Source organism: Tachysurus fulvidraco, chromosome 10, assembly GCF_022655615.1.
Source record: "Tachysurus fulvidraco isolate hzauxx_2018 chromosome 10, HZAU_PFXX_2.0, whole genome shotgun sequence".
Taxonomy (NCBI): Eukaryota; Metazoa; Chordata; class Actinopteri; order Siluriformes; family Bagridae; genus Tachysurus; species Tachysurus fulvidraco.
In genome coordinates, this window is record NC_062527.1 from 5,814,216 (window position 1) to 5,834,153 (window position 19,938).

A 19,938-nucleotide genomic window follows, 5' to 3' on the forward strand; every position below is an offset into this window, starting at 1 on the left:
GCACATAGCACTGAGGGGTATGTCTCATTCGTAGGTCTATGTTATTATTGTCCTGGTGGGTGAGGGCCAGATGGAGGATTGTGGCAATGGCATCGGCTATGGATCATTTTGGATGATACGCAAGCTGCAGTATGCCAGAAATGTTGCCCTACCACATGCACTGTCTGTCTCCGCTGTCTATATGTGCTGTGTATACTCTGGGCACGTGTGCATACTTTACTTGTCTGATGGATAGTGACAATTTGGCACTTGCTGTTCTTAAAGCTATCTTGTCCAGTGCTCTAAACTCACAACACGGTGCCATTGACCTTTCTCTTTGCTTTGGCACAGGACATCATCATGGCTGTTATGAAAAAACTGACCTATGACGACGAGTACAACAAATTTTGGTCAGAACAAGGAAAAAATATATTTTGGCACTCAAAACTATATGTACTATGATTATAGCAATGTTTTGTATTTGTGAGTGCTCTTTCATGTAGGTGTTAAAAAAAAATTAAAGAGATGTGTACTTTTGTGAAAAATCAGTTCACATCCCCCCATTCATGGCATATTAAATGCAGAGTACCCCGTTTAAACTGTACAGTGCATCACCGATCTGTGTTAAAAAAAAAGCATGTTCAGGTTAATTAATCAGTTCCTGTAACATTGTCCATTTACTGCTCTCACTCTGAGGAATTATGCAATGTCTATTTTCAGTGTTTCAAGTGTTCCATCGACATCTGAGCTGGTGACTGACGTTACTTTAAAGCAGCTGGAATAACCAGTATTTTTTTCTATGTTGCAAATTCAATAACCAAGAGTCTGTGGCTAACAAGTTACAGTCTGCATACTGTAGATTGCATGTTAAAATCAACCAAAGTTAAAATATAAAAAAAATCCTATCATTAATGTTTGAGTTCTTGCAAAAAAAAAAAAAATAGTGCTTCCATTAGAGTGTTTTACACCATCAAAGCAGTTTGAAAACCTCACGTGTCTCTGAAGAAGCACTTGTTGACCTGCACCTCCCTGGTTGGTAGCTTCTGTGCTGACTGAGAGCTTGCTGCTGGATATAATTTGGCCAGAAGGTGAAATAATAGAGGATTAACCTTATTTTTTATAGATAGCGATTTATTTCAATAATAGGAGTAACAATCTGACAAGATGCTAATGCTAATTGTTTCTATTTTAATTAGTTCACTGTAATTACTAACTTTTTTCAAATCCATAATGAATTTATAAGTTCATATAAGCCACTTAAAAAGAGAAGGAAGAAATAAAACTCAAACCCTAATTGGTTCTTTCAGGAAGTGGATATAATCCCCAAGAGGAAGTTAGAGTTCCAGTTTGGAGGTGTAGCTCTGTAGCGATCTAACATCTGAACACAGAACATACTCTGTTTAAACTACTAGTAAATACTTCATGGTTTGGAATTTGGTTTCATGCTGCAAAACAATAGTAAATTATGAAGTGATTACTTTTAATTACTTACAGATCAAACACTACAAGTGTATCTCAGCGCTTTTTTTAACCCTGTGCATGCGACAGTGTGAGAATTTTATCGTCCAGTAAGTAGTATTTCAGAATCTGTCATCTAAACACTTAAAAAAAAATACTGACATTTTACCAACTCCTAAATCTAGAATTATGCCAAATGAATGCAAAGCTATGCATTTCATTATGTTTCAGACATTTTTCTGCCTATACTTATTTTTGATATCCCTTTGTAGTCCTTAAATTTGTCACTCCAATAAACTGTATCCTATAATGTAATCCAGTGTTTTTGCTGAATATATATTTTCTTATTCACTAAATACACTATCTGGTTGCTGGAGGAGTACCAATCTCTGATATACATGACAAAACATGCCAAATGTGTTTAAGCAATTCATGTTAATTCTCACACATTTAAAAATGCTCTGCTGATACAAGGCCACTCATAAAACTCTACTGGTCACAAAAGGAAACCTCCAGGGAAGTCTTTAATGTAATTAAGATCAACACTACAGATTCAGTATCTATAGATACGCTAGCAATCCTGGTTGATTCGGGAGAAAAATTCTTGCATTGGGAACACACAAGAAACAGAGCTAGAGTTCTTAGAGTGATGAATATGGGAAAATCTCACACACACATACAGACACAATGAGACACAAACATACTTTTGCAATGCTACGGTCACATCAGTGCTTTTATTCCTTTTTTCATTTCATCTCAAACAAAAAAAAATCCAAAATAAATTTTTGAAGTATGCTTTTATAACAAAGATATTAGGAAAAAAAAAATCAAATCAACATTTCCTAATCCGTTCAACAGGTTTCGGTCCATACCTGATGCACATGTATGCAAGCATCTTGCCTCTATAAAGTATGTGCATCAACTACCACGGCAGCCACTCTATCCCTGTTCCCAAAACATCTGTTCTGTTCATTTGCCCAAGGGCGTGATCTCTCAGTTAAACCATTTACTGGTGGCTCACATTTAACCCTTAATCACGGCGATGGGTCTAAGCTTGATGGCCTTCTTGCTGATGCCAGCATCATGGCACGTGTTCACCACATCTGTTACATTTTTGTAGGATTCAGGGGCCTGAGAAGTAAACAAACACTTCAGGTCATATTCATAAGCCGACACAACTACACGTAACGGTATGTGGAGATGACATCATGCATTTTTGTTGTTTATCTTGATAGTATTTCACGCTGTCCTAGTATGATGCCTTCCTAGAATGTTCCCTCTTTCATTTCAAATTCTATTTGTCACGTGCACAACACATGTAGTGAATTCTCTTCAACTGTTTGTGACATGAGATGTAGAATAGAATAAAAATACTTGCAACTGAATAGAAGTAAAATGATCTGTTCTAGCAAAATGTAAATATATAAAGAAGAATATTTTTGCTTCATGGCATTCCTCACCTCCTCCATGACCAATTTAGGTGAAGCAACTCTGATGGCAATACCCATGTCAGCCAGTTTGTCCAAAACATCTTGAAAGTCTAGATTCCTGCGGGATTTAGCTCGGGACAGTGCTCGGCCCTGCAAAAGCAAAACATAACACAAACATTAAAAATATTTTAAATAAAACATTACCCACTTGATGTTTATGATCTTGTCCAGTCTAGCAAACGAAATAAGCCATAGGTGACAATTTGTCCTTCTACTCACTGCGCCATGGCAGGTGGTGCCAAAAGTTTCGGTCATGCCCTTTTCGGTGCCTGTTAACACATAACTGCAGGTTCCCATTGTGCCACCAATCAGTACAGGCTGACCAGTCAGCTAGAGAACAAGAAGAGACCCATAAACCCAACTAAACAAACTGCCAAATGTTTCATACTGTTACACACAAGCATTTTATACTACATGAGTGTTATCTTTCATCAATGTAAACTATTATTGGATGCGACACCTAAACTCGGACTCAACCAAAAAGCAGCATTCACTCAAAATAACGACAAGTTTGAAAATGTGGTTCTGACACACACACACACACGCTCATGTTCAGGGTTGTGTTTACCTGGTAGTCGACGGCGATTAGGGGGTGATGTGGTGGAAAAGCCCTTGTTGACCCCTTACGGTGCACCAGCAATGTTTTCTGTTTACCATCCACCATGTGCTCCTCCACTTTAGCAATGTTATGTGACACGTCATAGATCACATGCATGTCCAAATCATCAGGTGTTGTGTTGAACACTTTGGAGAAGGCCTAAACGGCAAGCTAATATTAGTGGGCTCTTTCAAGCAGGACCAACTGGTGTCTGTGGTGATTGGTATGAACTGTGTGCGCGCTCACCTGGCGTGTAAGGAAGGTCATAGAAGAGCGGTTGACCCAGGCATAGTTGCCTGCTGCCGCCATGCCCTTCAGGTAGTCTTGACCTTCAGGTGAACTGATGCGGGCACAAGCAAGTTGTCGGTCATTTACCACAATGTTGTCACGCTTCATCGCCTTCTCCATGGCCACCAAGGCATCTACCCAAAACAGAAGTGTGGGGAAAAAACTCAGACAGCATCCACTACTTCAATAAAAACAATTATGTTCACATTCCATTTTCTATGTAAAGCAAACCATCACAAATATCATTCATATGAATGCCATGATATGCATGCAGTTGTGGTTCTTTGACTGCATGTCCATAGACATGTATAGACCTTGAAGGGATAAAGATCATACATTTTTCCCTAGAGCCCTACAAGCTCTTGCCTAATTTAATTTCACCCCTCCAAGTGGGCCAGGGGAGGTGAATATCAGATGGGGGCACAATGCTACAATGTCATGTGGAACCTACCACCCATAGGTCTAAGATGGTTTAAGGACCATCTCATCTCATGCCACAGAAGTAGTGTAAAACCTGTAGTAAGGTCATGTTGATGTCTAGGAAGCAGCAGTGCATACTTTTTAGTAAATCCAATGAGGAGGAGACACTGCTTAAAGAATGGCACGTAGCACTGGGCATCAGTAGAATTATGTAGTGTAGTGGTTATAAGAAGGAACATGCTGCATTGGTTAATTTTATATCAACATGACCATAGACATGGCCATAGGACATGCCAGACTCATCTGGCCACAAATGCATTCAATGTGAATTTATTGCCAAAGCATGCAGTTTTCCTTTCTGGACATTCTGAAAGGAAACTTTCTGCTCAGGCAACCGTTAGCAAAAAGGCAGTTTTTAGAGAAATCCATTTTAGTTTGGCAAGAGATCTAAAGGGACTCCATGACAAGAGGGAAATCCCACACCAGGCTGGCTCTTCAGTTAATGTAGTGGACAAAGATGCCTTGCACCTTTTAGAGTGAGTTAACATCCATGGTGTACATTCACTATAAAGAATGTCACTGCTACCTTTCCCTGAGGGAAGGCTTGTAATCTAAGAAATGGGATTAGAAGCATTCCCGGGACTAGGTTGCAGTTCTTGATATACACACACATAAGCAAATAACGCGGCCAAACATGCCAAATCTTTATATCCATTTGTGACAACAGATATAGGTCTACATTCTGAACACTATGGAAACTTGACACTTCAGCTGTAGAAACTTAGGCCTCACTGACCACTGGGCCTCACTGGGCCCACAAGCAGGACAGAACCACAGAGTTATTTGCAATATCAGAATCAGAAGTACAGCTGAAATGTGTATAAGAGACAAAGAGGCCAGTTATGGACAAGTGTGTCTTGTCTTAGTGGGCTAGCTGTCTCCACTGAAGAGAACCATAGTCACCAATGAACAAATTTGGGATGATGATGTCTACCTCCGCCTTGACAAACTGCTTCTGGGACGACACTCTAACAGGCATATGCATTGCCTCAATAACACATGCACGACATACTGTACTTGTCAGACTTGTCAGACCATGTACTAGGCTTTAGGAATCCCAAATAGATTCTGACTTTTGTGACAGCTATTCAAGTCAGACATTGTCAGAAAATGCAGTTTCTGTAGTTTTCCATCTTGTAATGTTTGATTCGTTTAAACTTTTTCTATCCTAGCTTAAAATTGTGGTGCAACAAAATATCTTTCTCCGATACCTCTTAGTTTCCGTAGTCCTTTAGGTTCATCTACAGATCCGACTACAGTTTTGTGTTCCTAACCTTGTTAATGATACAATGATGGCAAATTGCATGCAATTTCACAGGATTACAGGGTACATATATTCTTTAAGCTGTTATGCATGTAGCATCTTGAGGTGTTACATGAGGTCTGATGTGTACAAGGTGAGAAGGAAAAGGAAAGCACAATGAGGTCATGTGATTTATCTGTGATCTCAGTATGCATAACCAAGAGAACATCTCCACCTCTGGCAGTAAGGAGGAGTGAAATAGAGAAAACCTTGCTTCTGTCACATGCTCACACAAAGCAACAAAAACCAAGTTTTAGTCAGATTCACAGGTCATATTTTAACTTTGAAAGAAACAAATGACCTTACCATAATCCCAGTTTCATTTATTTATTTTTAAACAATGACAGAGGAGAGCACCTACCTGTGGCCACCTGATGTCCCAGCCCACGGCTTCCACTGTGTATCATCACACACACCTGGCCCTTGTGGTCGATGCCCATCTTTTTGGCTGCATAGTCATCATAGATCTCATCCACCACCTGGATCTCAGCGTAGTGATTCCCTGCTCCCAGCGTCCCAAGCTGTAGCAAAACAGTTTAAGCTCGTATCAAGGATTTAGTGAAGACAACTCTGTGAACCAAGGCATTGTGTGTGTAAACATGTGTACCTGTGGCAGTCCCCTCTTTTTGGCCTTGGAGGAAACCTTGTTTGGGTCAGCCTGCAGCATTCTGCCGTACTCTTCACAATGCTCCTTGTCCTCGGCCCAGGCATAGCCCTCCCGCAGAGACCAGTCCATCCCCATCTCCAGGGCCTCCTCCAAGTCTCTACGCACACGCACGTACACACACACACACACTCAGTTATGTCCTTAACACAAATACACCTACATTTTTCCTACCTTGTTTTTAATGCCTAAGAATTTATACCATGGGTGTCCAGTAAAGAGCTGGTGTGGGTGCAATTTTTTATACACAAGGGGCCACACTTGATTCCACCTGTTTAATCAGTTGATCTTAGCTTTTATTAGACTCAGGTCTGGCTTCTGCTTGGTGTGAAAACCTGCACCCTTACAGGATAAGATTGGACACATCTGGTTTATACATATGGCAGGGTCTCATTCCTCAAAGCTACGTAAAGCATATTAAGTAACAACTACTCACACTATCATTTAATTTCATCTAATTATAATACAAAAATATCCAAGCCACAATACAGCAAGAAATATACTCTTTAAATGTGATCCTCTCCAGAATAATCAGAAGTTATTTAAAGTTTTATTTAAATAGACCTACAATTGAATGCTTTAAGTGAACTGTTTACATCAAGGTTTTTAAGATCTTTTTGTCCTCTTTTACTCAGACTGCAAAATATCCCAAAAATATATTCAAACTGATACTTTTATAGCAGTGATTCTCAATCCTGGCTGTGCCATACCACCAGCCTGAACATGGTGTGTTTGGTAATTAATTCAACTTGACAAGACAGAAGATCAGTTTTACTCCAGGGTCAGGATTGAGAAACACTATTTTATAGTGTGTATATGATGTTGCTGGTTTTTACTTGGCGCTCATGGGAATGACTCCCTTGGACCCCACTCCTACAGGGATGTGGTCAAAGAGAGCCTGTGCCAGCTGTTCCTTCACTGGCTGCACATCTCCTTCATCCAGGTTGGTTCTCAGCAGACGTACGCCACAATTAATATCAAAACCAACACCACCTGCACAGATTTTATGTTCACAAGCTCACACAGCAACCTAATATGAATTACTAAGGATAGGATTTTCAGGAAGCTTTCACACTTTAGTTTAGTATGAAACAGAGCACAGTTTACTTTAAGTAGTAAGGCAAGTAGCCTTTACTTTAAAGGCTACTTGTAGGAGGGTGTTGTGGGTTTTGTTGCAAATTCCCAAAGTAAAATAACCTGCAAGCTGTTTGTGGGACACAGAAAGTGTTTGTGTTTAGGTAAGATGAACAGAAATGCACAGGGATTTGACAGAATCAAGTGAATTTGAAATCAGACCAATGCCGCACATGAACAGAAGCAACCCCTGGTCCACCTCAAATTCAGACCACAGCAAACATGTCCAGTGTAAAAACCACCTGAGGATCCCATCCATCACAACTGATACTAACATTGATCAGCATGCTTCTGTTGTTTTCATCTCCCTGGGAATTCTTGCCTTTTTCCCTGCATACCTGGGGAGACGACTGATGTAGGGTCACTCATGTCGAAAGCAGCCATGTTTCCAATCGCAAAACCATATCCGGAGTGAACATCGGGCAGGCCTATAGATTTCTGTGAGGTAAATAAGCTTGAGTAAGAAAGCTGAGCCTCACCACATCTTTAAATCTCAGAAGGAGGAGCTCATAGAATAACCATGCAAACTTGATTAACATGTGCTGAATATATTTCAATAAAAACTAATCAGTCAATTTCTTTTCTATTTTTTCCCCCATATCTTCAATTTGTACTATTATATAATGGCAGGTGTAAAACAATAAAGGTAAAAAAAATCTTAATTGCATTATGTGATTTTGGTTGGATTTTTTCCTCTAAAAGTATTCATCAAATATACTACTATTGTTTGCTACATGTACAGACATTCACATTTCTCTGTCATTCAGCATCTAGTTAACTAACCATCTATTCAGGTCTCCAAAATCAAAAACAACAAATAAACAAGCAACAAATCACACACTCACATGCACGATTCCCGGCAGAGCCGCCACATTGCCAATCTGCTTCATGGCAGGCAGAAATCCACCAAATCCTGATGGAACAAATACAGAGTCAATTATCAGATGATTTTAAACAAATTATTTCTAGAGGAACTGATCATACCTCCACCACGACATGCGTTTCTCAGCTCTTCAAATATTAGCTTCTCCAGTGCTTCATTGACGTAGAAGACTCCCTCCACCTACAGACAGATTTCAACAAGTTACACTTAATAAAGAGGACACCAGAGCTTTTTTCCTTTAATTTCTCCATATTCTGTATATATACTCTATTCAGTATATATACATTCGGTATGCGTACATCAACATATCAATAAAGAATTGGTGGGTTGGTTATACAGATGTGTGGACAAACATCTGCGGTGTTATGCGATGCAATGGGATCTCAAGCTACTTTACGAATATCAATTAGACGTGTAATTGCAGCCAACATTTATACTTATTCAACAATTTCTTTTTTTTTAAACTACAATCATTTGCATTAATCCTAACAAAAAGGTATCAATTCTTATTCGATTTAAACATTTATTATTTCAAATTTATTATTAGTTTTTGTTGGATTATTTTTTAATGTGAAATTCATTCATTCATTTTCTACCGCTTATCCGAACTTCTCGGTCACGGGGAGCCTGTGCCTATCTCAGGCGTCATTGGGCATCAAGGCAGGATACACCCTGGACGGAGTGCCAACCCATTGCAGGGCACACACACTCATGCAATCACACACTACGGACAATTTTCCAGAGATGCCAATCAACCTACCATGCATGTCTTTGGACCGGGGAGGAAACCAGTGTACCTGGAGGAAACCCCCGAGGCACGGGGAGAACATGCAAACTCCACACACACAAGGCGGAGGCGGGAAGCGAACCCCCAACCTGGAGGTGTGAGGCGAACGTGCTAACCATTAACCCACCGTGTCCCCCATAATGTGAAACATGTGAAATTTAAATACGTAAAAAAAAGAACTCTTGAATGTCTCTGTCTTAATTATTTTTAATATTCTTAAATTACTGAAAGAGAAAATTAAGTTACAGCATTTGGTAGACGGCTTTATCCAGAGTGAAGTGATTATTAAATCTCTACTAATAAATACATCCATACTGGTTGACCAGGTCACAGGTTTAAACCTTCAGTCTAGAAACTTGTAGGAAATACAATAAGAAGTGCAAGCAGACTGTTTTATTTATTTACTAGTTAAAGTAATTAAGGACTAGCAGTTATGTCTTAGTAGTAGGTCTTTACACATTGTTTGAAGACAACAAGTGAGTCAGCTGTTTGGACATCCAGAGCACCCAGTTGTCAGGACAAAGAAATAAGTTTATTCCCAAGTTTGTACAGTTACAACATTTTCTGCCAGCTGATAAATTCATTTCCATTTGACTAAAATGATGTATTTTTTTTTAAACATACAAATTTTTATAACAGGCATCTCATGGAGTTTGGAATTAAATGGTTTGCTTTCTACAAGCTGGAAAACTTCCAGGTTTACCTGGTCAGTCTATATCAGGACAATGTACACAAGGTACCTGCCAGTGTGTGTTGACATGCCTTAGTCATTCTCTCCTTGGCTGATGTAACGTTTATATAACTAGGGAAGCACTTGGTAACAATAACTCATGCGTCATCAACTGTTTTATTGCAGTTTCATGACTACGTGGGTTAGGGATGATAATAAAGCACTCAATTGATTAACACACTCTTACAAACTTGCTGGTTCATCTTCACATTATTTTACTAACATATTCACTGGACTGGGCGAATGACTCCCAGTTAGACTCAATTATTCCAAAAGACTGACACATGGAGCTGGAAGTGATTCGGGATCGATTCAGAATCGGCACAACACGTTTGTAGAGTTAGAGATTGAATTACCTGCATGTTTGGGACGAATCCCTTTTTGATTCTCCAACATGTGTTGTCGATCTTGTCCAAAAACTGTAACTCATCGTTGTAAGAGCGACTCATTATAAAATGTAACGTCTCAAAACAATTATTGGAAAGATGTAGTCAATTCGTGTGTCGTGTGTCAAACGCGCAGACTCTTCTTCTTCTGCTTTAATAGCTGCTTGGTATCTTTTTCTGAAGCTCAATACTGCAACCAGCTGGTTACATCAGTGCCTTACTGAGGATAGCTCTTTGTTGGCGTTCGACTAGAAGATGTAAGTCGTAATTCCTAACCTCTGGACAAAGAAAAGCATTATTATTATTATTATTATTATTATTATTATTATTATTATTATTATTATTATTATTATTATTATTATTATTATAACAATAATAGTAGTAATAATAATTATAATTATTATTATTTATTGTTATTATTATATGTATATATTTTTTCTCAATAACAAATGATAACAGATAACAAAATACAATGGCGTATTATTCAAATCTTAGAATAGTAACATAACATAAAGGAGAGAAAGAAAAAAATACAAATAAAAATACAAATAAGGGGTATTAGCAATATAATTCATTTAGAAAAGAAGAATTTCTTTTAAGTTTTCATTTCCATCTTAAAATGGAAAATGTTTGGTTTCTTTTCAGACCACTTACATTTATGGATATGAAACTGCCCAAATAAAATAAGCAGATTTAAAACAAAAAATATGACATATATTAATATAAATTTTCTGCATATTAATTTTTGTCCCAAATAATGATTCAAATAAATGTTCGACATCAAAGAAAAAAATCTAGTGTACATACAATAATAAAAAAATAAACAAGATATACAGCAGATTCTGTTTTTATATTACAGAATGCGCAAGTATCTGATGTATCATTTTTAAATTTTTGTAGAAATTGGTTTGTTGGATAAATTAGGTGTATAATTTTAAAATATACTTCATTAATTTTATTGTTAACTCCCTAAAAAGTGTATAATTACATTTATTGTCTTTAATATTGATACCATTCATAATGATTTCTTTTTAAATATTAGTTTCTTATCAGATTACATTTTACTCTGCAATAATCTCAGAAAACCTGCAGGAATTGCATCAAATACAATGCTATATTCTCGTGGAGAAACTGGGATATTAAATTTTATAAGAAACTCAGAATATGTAAGTAATTAACCTTTATCATTTATCAGCTGTAAAATAAACAATATATTATTTTTAACCCTGTTATTGTAAAATGTTGATTTATTTTTGTATTTCAAGTAATGATTATTCTAGATTAAATGCGAGAAAAATTATGTTTTTAGATAAGAAGAGTACAAGAGAAAAAGAAAAACCAAATAAAAGCCATAAAAACAGCTTAAATTTCCGAGTGACGTCATTTCAACATGGCGGATCACGGAAGCAACAATAAACAAAGTCCAATGTAAATGAATCATGCTGCATACATCAAAATCAGGAGGAGCTTTATTGGAATTTGTTTCATACGCTTCCAGGACACAGAGACAACAACACACAGAAAATAAAATTAAGATGGCAATAAAAAACAAACAAAAAAAACCCCATGTAATCACAAATGGACATAAATAAATAAATAAATAAATAAATAAATAAATAAATAAAAATAGTATGTACAGTTTGGACCAAAAAAAAATGTATTACAATTTTTTAAAATTGTAATTATATATAAGTATTTTCCTCATACCAATAAACATACAGACGTATTTTATTATATGCTTTATTATTATTATTATTATTATTATTATTATTATTATTATTACTATTATTATTATTATTATTATTATTATTTTATATGCGACCATACAGTTCGCTGTTTTAAGGAGTAAAATATACATCAATTCTCCGAACTCTTCGTTCATGTTTTTTTGTAATATTTCCGAATAACTCGAAAGCTGCATTTCTGTCAGAACAAGTCACACTGTGTAGTCTCTGGTGGCAGTCAGAGTGTGAAGTGATTTGTTTGCTCTTTTCCAATTTAACGCCATTTAAAGTAACGCCAAATCTAAAGTAGGGGACTTTGTTTTTGCGCTTTGTTCTTAAACTTTTATTTTAAATCAACAGCCAAAGAAAAACGAAACGCTAGACGCTCTCTTAACGTTTCTGCGTTCACACACTGGGTAAAATTCAGTACGTCACTTTAGGTATAAACATACAAACGAACAAACTTCAGGTAAGTCAAGATTGCTATCATTTGCTTGCTTAGAAATCTTAAAGTGTTCGCTGAAGTCAGGTGTTTTTAATTTATGCAGCATTTCGTGCAAAACAGTAGACTTTGGAAAGCTAGTGCAGCTTAATAACATAAGTAATTAAAACATGCAGCTAATGCGCACTAGCTAGCAGCATGAATCCTTAGCTCGGTTATTAGTTAACTAACTAACTAACTAACTAACTAACTAACTAACTGTCAGCGTTTCACATCATGATAATATACAGTCGCGGTAATAGTCATATGTTAAAGTGGGAGTGGAGGTTTGACCCAGTGTTCAGTATGCTAAAGGTTTATGTTAAAAGTTGTAGCAACAATCCACAACAAACACGTCACATATAGAAGCGTGTCTGTTCTCCTGGACCGAGGTGTGATAACTGTTTCCCCCTGTGCAGTAAAATGAAGTTAAGGGTTAGAGTGAACAAGCAGACGAGCCGAGTGGAGCTTGAGGGACCAGAACCGACTCTGACCCAACTCAGCACCCAGGTCAAAGAGGTCGTGCTGCCTTCAGCTGGACTCAGGTGAGTTCTCATATAGATCTAATGGTGTGTTTACATCTGACCATCACAAAGCTGGTTGAAATTTACACTACACTTTATACCACTTAAAACTCTCTACAATTTACACCACTCTACAATTTATACCACCTTCTACTTTATACTGCTTTAACCCCCTATTCTTTTCTTTATACCATTTTACACTACTCTACACGTTACCCCACTCCATCCAGCACTTTGCATTATGTTTATATGCAGCTGCTCAGCTTCAAAAGCTATTTAACATGCAGTTTTTTGTGCTGGTATGATTTTTGAGGCAGTTTAGAACTCTGTATTGCAACCCAGGATAGATGATCTATACAGATTGTGTGATTCAGCACTCTTCAGCTTGAGCTGATGTTGGTCCTAGATGCTTCCGTTTCAAAGTAACAGCACTTAAAGTTGTCTAAGACATATCAAGTAGGGAAGAAATTTTGTGCCATCCAATGAATGTTTACAGTCACTGAGTTTTTCAGTATGACCTATTTTCTTAATCACTTGTCCTGTGTCTGTGTGTGTGTTTTCCTCTTTCATTACCCTAGCACTGATACAGAATTTACTCTGTCTCTGAATGGGAAAGAGCCTCTGGTGGACACAGGACAGACTCTGGCCTCGTGTGGTGTGGTATCAGGGGACATGATAAGTTTAATTTTGCCTCATTCTTACTCTTCATATTCCTCTGCATCACCTTCCTCTCGCCAGACACACAACATTTTAGCTGTTCCACAGAACAAACCGCAGAGTGCCTCTGGATTATGTACATACCAGGTGAGTGCTGAGATGTGTGCAGTTAACAAGCCATTTAAAAATGAATAAAAAATATATATTTATTCCTACTGTTTCACTACATATTGTAGGACAATGTAGAAATTTATCGTATGAATCTTTTTATTGTATAAAACTTTTTTTGGTCATATATCCCATCCCTACTAGTCGGTAGTGGATTGATTTATGTATGTACAATCCTTACAAAGCTTTTGGATTTTGGATATCAGAAATCTTTTAGGTTTTTTATTATTTGATTAAACACACCTGTTACACAGTTGTGAATCTATGTTGTTGATTAGTCTTTCACAGTGTTTGCTACATCCCTCAGTAGAGTTATTGATAGGAAAAGTTAACATGCAGTACCAGGAATGTGAAATGAAAGGTCCTGAAATGAAAGTGAAATTACAAACCTACCTCGGCTTCTGTATGGGTTTCTCTTTCTGAGAAGCCAGTTAAGGTCTCCGCCTTTTACTTCTTTCTTTTTTGTTTCAGACAGTGAAACGTTCTATGTAGTAATGAATACGAGAAGATATTTTTAACATTTTTATAAACCCTCTGACATGATTTCTTCAGTCAGGTGCCAGCAGCAGCCACGAGAGCCCAGAGAGAACATGTGCCCCTGAGACTGAGGAGACTGATCTGGACAGAGGTGAGGCTGAAGAGGAAGCAATGGGGATCTTCATCCCTGAGCCCATGCTGTGCTGTGAGGCTGAGGAAGGTAAGGTTCCTCACTCTCTTGAGACACTGTACCAGACTGCGCAGTGCAACAGCACCTCGGACTGCCTGCTGTTAGCGGCCCACGTCTTATTGCTGGAGACCGGCTTCCTGCCACAGGTCAGAGAACACTACTGACCCATTAATTCTTAAGTCATACATACATCTAATTCTAAGAAAATATTAGTATTAAAAAATTGTGTTAGACTTTTACACAGTGCATTATATAGCTTCATTGCATTTTGAAAGCTTGGTGATTGAGTGTTTAAACCACTCCCAGTACAAATGCGGTCAGAATTTAATTGTGTTATTGAATGATTAATTAACCGATCATCTCTCCAACATATTCCTAAAATTGAGGATTAGTGCTGTAAATCTGCTTCATTTACATTAAATTTCAGCATTTGTCAGATGCAGTTATGCAGAGTGACTTACTTTTATACAGCTGAGCAAATGAGGTTTAAGGGCCTTGCTCAGGGGCCCAGGAGTGGCAGCTTAGTGGCCTGGGGGTTTGAACTCACGACCTTCTGATCAGTGGTCCAATACCTTAACCACTGAGCTACCACTTCACACTAAGCACATATTGGTAGTCATAGTAAATATTAACATATAACTACACTTAGCAGCTTCAAGTCCCCTAGCAAAGCAAGATCAAATCTTTTTATTTATTTTTTTTTTATATTCCTTTGATTAAGTTCATTTTATGCTGGTGTATTTTATACCACAGTAAATCACCCAGATGTGGAGGATTGTATAATTTACCCAGAATGTGTCATTTCGTTGGATTATGTGATGAGTGCAGGGTTGTGACGTCAGAGCCGGAGAGATGCCCAGTGGCTGGCGTGCAACGGGTGGTCTCTACAGGCTGCAGTACTCTCACCCTCTCTGTGAGAACAGCCTGGTTCAGGTGGTTGCTGTGTTGATGGGCCAAACACTTGTTATAAATGGTACGCATGTTGTTACCATTACATAGGTGCTGTTATTGAATGAATATTCTTTGTACCTGCTGCTGATGGTGTTATCATTGTGCTTCCTCTAACAGCCACTCTGAAGCCAACTGGTGCAAAGGAGATTTCATGGAAACTGGCACTGAAACCTGATGCATACGTGACTAAGGAGTGGGCAGGTACAGAATATGACACAATGTTCATTAAATGAAAATATATTAAATGAAAAATCGATTTAGCTCATTTGTTTTGGCCTAGCCCTTAAGCAATGCCCTTAATCATCTCTGCATTTGTGTCTGACCCTGTGTTCTAACCCCAACCTCCTAACATTCTCAGATATACAAAGAAAAGAATTTCACTGTGCTGTAATGTATACACTTGGGGGAAATAATTAATTGGTCCCCTTGCTCATTTTGTAAATTTACCTCCTTAAAAAGAAATTAACGGTCGAGAACTGTATGGTAGGTTTATTTTAACAGAGAGAGACAAGATATCAACCAAAAATTAAAAAGAAATTAAAGAAAGGTTATGAATTAATTTGAATTTGATGTGAAGTGAAATAAGTATTTGAACCAGCATGATTTTTGACCCCCAAGATCAGCGCTGGAACCACAGTTACCAAGAAAACCATTGGATGCACACTTTGTCATAATGAATTAAGATACTGCAGTGCCTGCAAGGTCCCCATGCTCAAGAAGGCACATGCACAGGCCCATCTGAAGTTTGCCAGTGATCACCTGAATGATTTAGAGAAGGCTTGGTAGAATGTGATGTGGTCCGATGAGACCAAAATCTAGCTCTTTGACATCAAATCAACTTGCAATGTTTGAAGGCAGAGAACTGCTGAAAATGACCCCAAGAAAAGCATCCCCACTGTCAAACATTGAGGTGGACTTTTCTGCTTTGAGGCTGTTTCTCTGCTAAGAGATCTTGGATGAGAACTCCTTTGCCTCGGCCAGACCACTGAACACTGGTCGTGGATGGGTCTTCCAGCATAACAATGAGTCTGCAAAGGAGTGGCTCAAGAAGCAGCACATTAAGATCCTGGAGTGCTTAGCCAGTCTCCAGACCTTACTTTCAGAAAATCAGACAGCTGAAACTTTGATTTGCCCAGCAAAAGCCTCAGAACCTTCAGGGTTTGGAGAGTATCTGTCTCTTGAGATGTGCACAAACCTGGTGACCAACTACAAGAAACCTCTGAGCTTGCCAACAAGGGTTTCTCCACCAAGTAATAAGTCACATTTTGCTTTAGGATCAAATACTTATTTCACTCAATCAAAAGCAACTTATTTTATAACCTTTATTTAATGTTTCTTTTCTGGATTTTTTTGTTGATATTTTGTCTCTCTCAGTTTAAATAAACCTACCATAAAAATGCATCAGGGGATCAAATAATTGTCTCTCTCACTGTATGTGATTAAAGTTTGCTTCTTTCTTTCTTATATGTAACTGCAGTACACTGTCAAGTCAAGAAGCTATTAAAGAAGCTACTATATAAAGCTGATGCAGTACATCGTGAAATAAAACAATGTTTTTCAAGTCCATGGTGCTACAACAAAACAACAGAGGGCTACATAAGACAACACAGAGCTACATAAAACAAAAAAAAATGTGCAAGACATACGGTGCAAACAATACAATATGCTACAGGACAGATTGTGTGTGGGGTCACCCACAATTCTGTTGGCTTTGCGGATGCAGCATGTTGTGTAAATGTCTATGATACAGGGGAGAGAAACATGATCATGATCCAATGATCATCTCACTGTCCTCACAATCTGCTGCGGGGTTTTCCAAAACCAGACCGTGATGCAGCTGCTCAGGATGCTCTCAATGGTCCCTCTGTAAAAGTATGATGGTGGGAGATAAGCTTTCCTCTTTTGTTTTTAATGTTCAAAGACAGGTGGTTGGCTCTACACCAGGCAGTTAGCTGTTGCACCTCCTCTATGTATGCTGACTCGTGTCATCTGTGAACTTGATGTAGTTCGAGCTGTGCATTGCTACACATAGGTCTTGCACCATTCTGTGTTGATGTAAACACACACGCCGCTACTGAAAGCCTTACCGCATAGAGCTGCATTTTAGTCGGCACAAAGCAAGGTTTAGCTGAATGGCGGCATCTAGAACTCTGTTGCTGAGCCACCTCTCAGAGAAAACAAAGACACAGCAGTCTCTAAATTCTCATCGTGTGTTTGGAAGTCAGATGTAGTCCAATTTATTGTCCAGGGAGCAAACGTTTGAAAGTAGAATGGACAGGAGAGCCGGGTGGCTAGGGTTTGTTGTTTGCCTAGCACGGACACCCGCCCTCATGCTGCACTAAAGTGTGTTTGTTGTACACATAACCATGGAGTCTGAAATTTTTGCTTTTAATTATGTCTGGTGAATTAAAGAAGTTTTGATTTTGTAGGTGGAAATGCTGGACTGGTGTACAAAGAGTTGCAGAAACTGTCTCGTGTTTTTAAGGACCAGTTGTCTTACCCACTCATTGCAACAGCTAGAGAAGGTATATCCTTATCTCAGAACCAGCACTCTCTTTACTGTTATACCCTTTTGCACATTAGTTTCAGTAGATATGTACCCACTTATACACAATTTGGCCTTATGTTTGTCTCTTACTTGCTCTACAGCACTGGGTCTGCCTGCACTGTTTGGTCTGCCTGTGCTTCCTCCTGAGCTGCTTTTAAGGATAATGCGGCTGCTGGATGTTCCCTCCATCTTAAGGCTGTCTGCAGTATGCAGAAGCCTGCACTCTGCTACACAAGATGCCTCACTCTGGAAACACTTTGTATACCGTGACTTCGGAGGTATCAGCACATTACACAGTCTATAGAGTTAAACTGCAGATAGAGCACACTGGTCATGTGGTCACTTTTTGTGGAGAGTCTGAGCTATTACCATACTAGTAATCTTCTGCACTTGAAGTGACCTGATAGATGTAGATCACAACATTGGATTGCCAACATTATCTCCACATTATAACTGTTAAGTAGACTTTGGCATTTTAGCCAACTTTGGAGCTCTATTTGTAGCTTAAATAACACCTCATTCACTGTCCAAAGTCCAGATATCATTGACGTTAATTCAATCAGATTTTTATAGAACCGGACCATGGACCACTCTTTCCTCCCATTCATTGTAAACAAATTATTATGGACCATTAATCAGCTTTAGCTAATGCTACTAGTGCTCGATTGAAGTGCATATTGTCAACAAATGTAAACATATCCGCTATAATATTAAAACCACAGACAGGTGAAGTGAATAACATTTTATTATTAGACAGTCAATGTATTAGTACTTAAAGTTGATCTAAGTGACTTTGACAAGAATTGAATTGTGATGGCAGTATACTGGCATATTATTTTGTATTTCAGAACACCACAGACCGTATAGCAGTCAACTGATTTAATGCACCCTCTCTATATTTTAACTCTGTAGACAATTCAATATTGGCTTTTTACCTGTTATTTTTTATTTTTGTCTTTTTTGTTTGTTTTCTCTGCATTTTTGTGATCTCATAAATTCATAATGTCTGAAAATGTTTTTTTTTTTGTGTGTTCAATAAATTTTCAAGCTGATACTGAGCAGAGAGACACAGACTGGAACAAGGTACAGAAATTGAAAGTACTAAATTGTAAAAAGAAATTTTTAATAAACTAATTTTTAGTGTAATTAACTCTCTTACTTTAATTCACAGATTTACAAAAAGAAATTTCAGATTTACAAAAAGAAGACACGGCACCCATACAGCATGACGTGTAACCCTTTCCGAATTCCCCAAATTTATCCTCATCCCCAAGTGCCCATCCTTCCTCTACCACTTCCCCCCGGCATCATTGGAGGAGAGCATGATCAGAGACCTCCTTTTCCACAGGCCATCCTGCCACGCCCACGTTATGACCCTATTGCCCCATTTCTAGGTCACGAACCACCTATTGGACTTCCATTTGGACGCCGTTTGCTGAGGCCAGGAGGAAGCCGAGCACCAGACACCAGGAGAGGCTTCATCTGAAACCCACAGGAATTAAAAAAATCTTAAAAACAGGCAAACTCTCAGAGTAGTATGCATGCTCCAAAGACTGGCACATGTTTTATTATCTCCATATTCAACATTCCAGAATCAATTAAATATATTGCAAAAAGACAGGGGCATTTTACTTAACTAGAAAGAAGTCATGATTTATCATGAATAAATAAATGATTTTGCTGTCAGGTGTCAACAGAATTTATTTTATTTTATTTTTTATGATTATAAAAACCAAATTTTCAGTAAAAAAAAAAAATAATAATAAATTAGACCAAAAATGCATTGTCTAATTTTTTTTAATCAAAGCATAAATGTCAAAGCACAGTGAAGAAATGAAGGAAACCCCAATTACAGATGATAGGGAATAGAATTAATGTACCTCTCAGAGGTCTCGTCTCTCTTAATATCAGCCTCTGTAGAAATCTTTCATGGCCTTCAAGACCTTGTCAGAGAATCTCTTCACATTGCATCACTTTAATAATTTTCATTCATTTTAGTCCAGTGTTATTTTGCACTAGATGAAGCTGATCTGCCTTT

At 38.1% G+C, this 19,938-nt stretch overlaps 2 protein-coding genes across 2 annotated transcripts; one reads left to right on the forward strand and one right to left on the reverse strand.

The window, feature by feature from the left end:
- Nucleotides 1–2,152: 2,152 nt before the first annotated feature.
- On the reverse strand, nt 2,153–10,356 carry rtcb (RNA 2',3'-cyclic phosphate and 5'-OH ligase). The gene is made up of 12 exons (XM_027163921.2): nt 10,151–10,356; nt 8,379–8,457; nt 8,240–8,307; nt 7,733–7,832; nt 7,097–7,253; nt 6,204–6,360; nt 5,958–6,117; nt 3,772–3,947; nt 3,496–3,684; nt 3,147–3,257; nt 2,898–3,017; nt 2,153–2,568 (listed from the first exon to the last, which is right to left on the reverse strand). The coding sequence occupies exons 1-12, from the start codon at nt 10,241–10,243 to the stop codon at nt 2,461–2,463; spliced, it is 1,518 nt and encodes a 505-aa protein (XP_027019722.1). The 5' UTR covers nt 10,244–10,356; the 3' UTR covers nt 2,153–2,460.
- Nucleotides 10,357–12,127: 1,771 nt separating this feature from the next.
- Nucleotides 12,128–19,586, forward strand: fbxo7 (F-box protein 7). The gene is made up of 10 exons (XM_027163922.2): nt 12,128–12,373; nt 12,805–12,930; nt 13,488–13,713; nt 14,287–14,547; nt 15,230–15,374; nt 15,470–15,553; nt 17,782–17,877; nt 18,002–18,178; nt 18,949–18,983; nt 19,072–19,586. The coding sequence occupies exons 2-10, from the start codon at nt 12,809–12,811 to the stop codon at nt 19,384–19,386; spliced, it is 1,461 nt and encodes a 486-aa protein (XP_027019723.1). The 5' UTR covers nt 12,128–12,373; nt 12,805–12,808; the 3' UTR covers nt 19,387–19,586.
- The last annotated feature ends 352 nt before the right edge of the window (nt 19,587–19,938 follow it).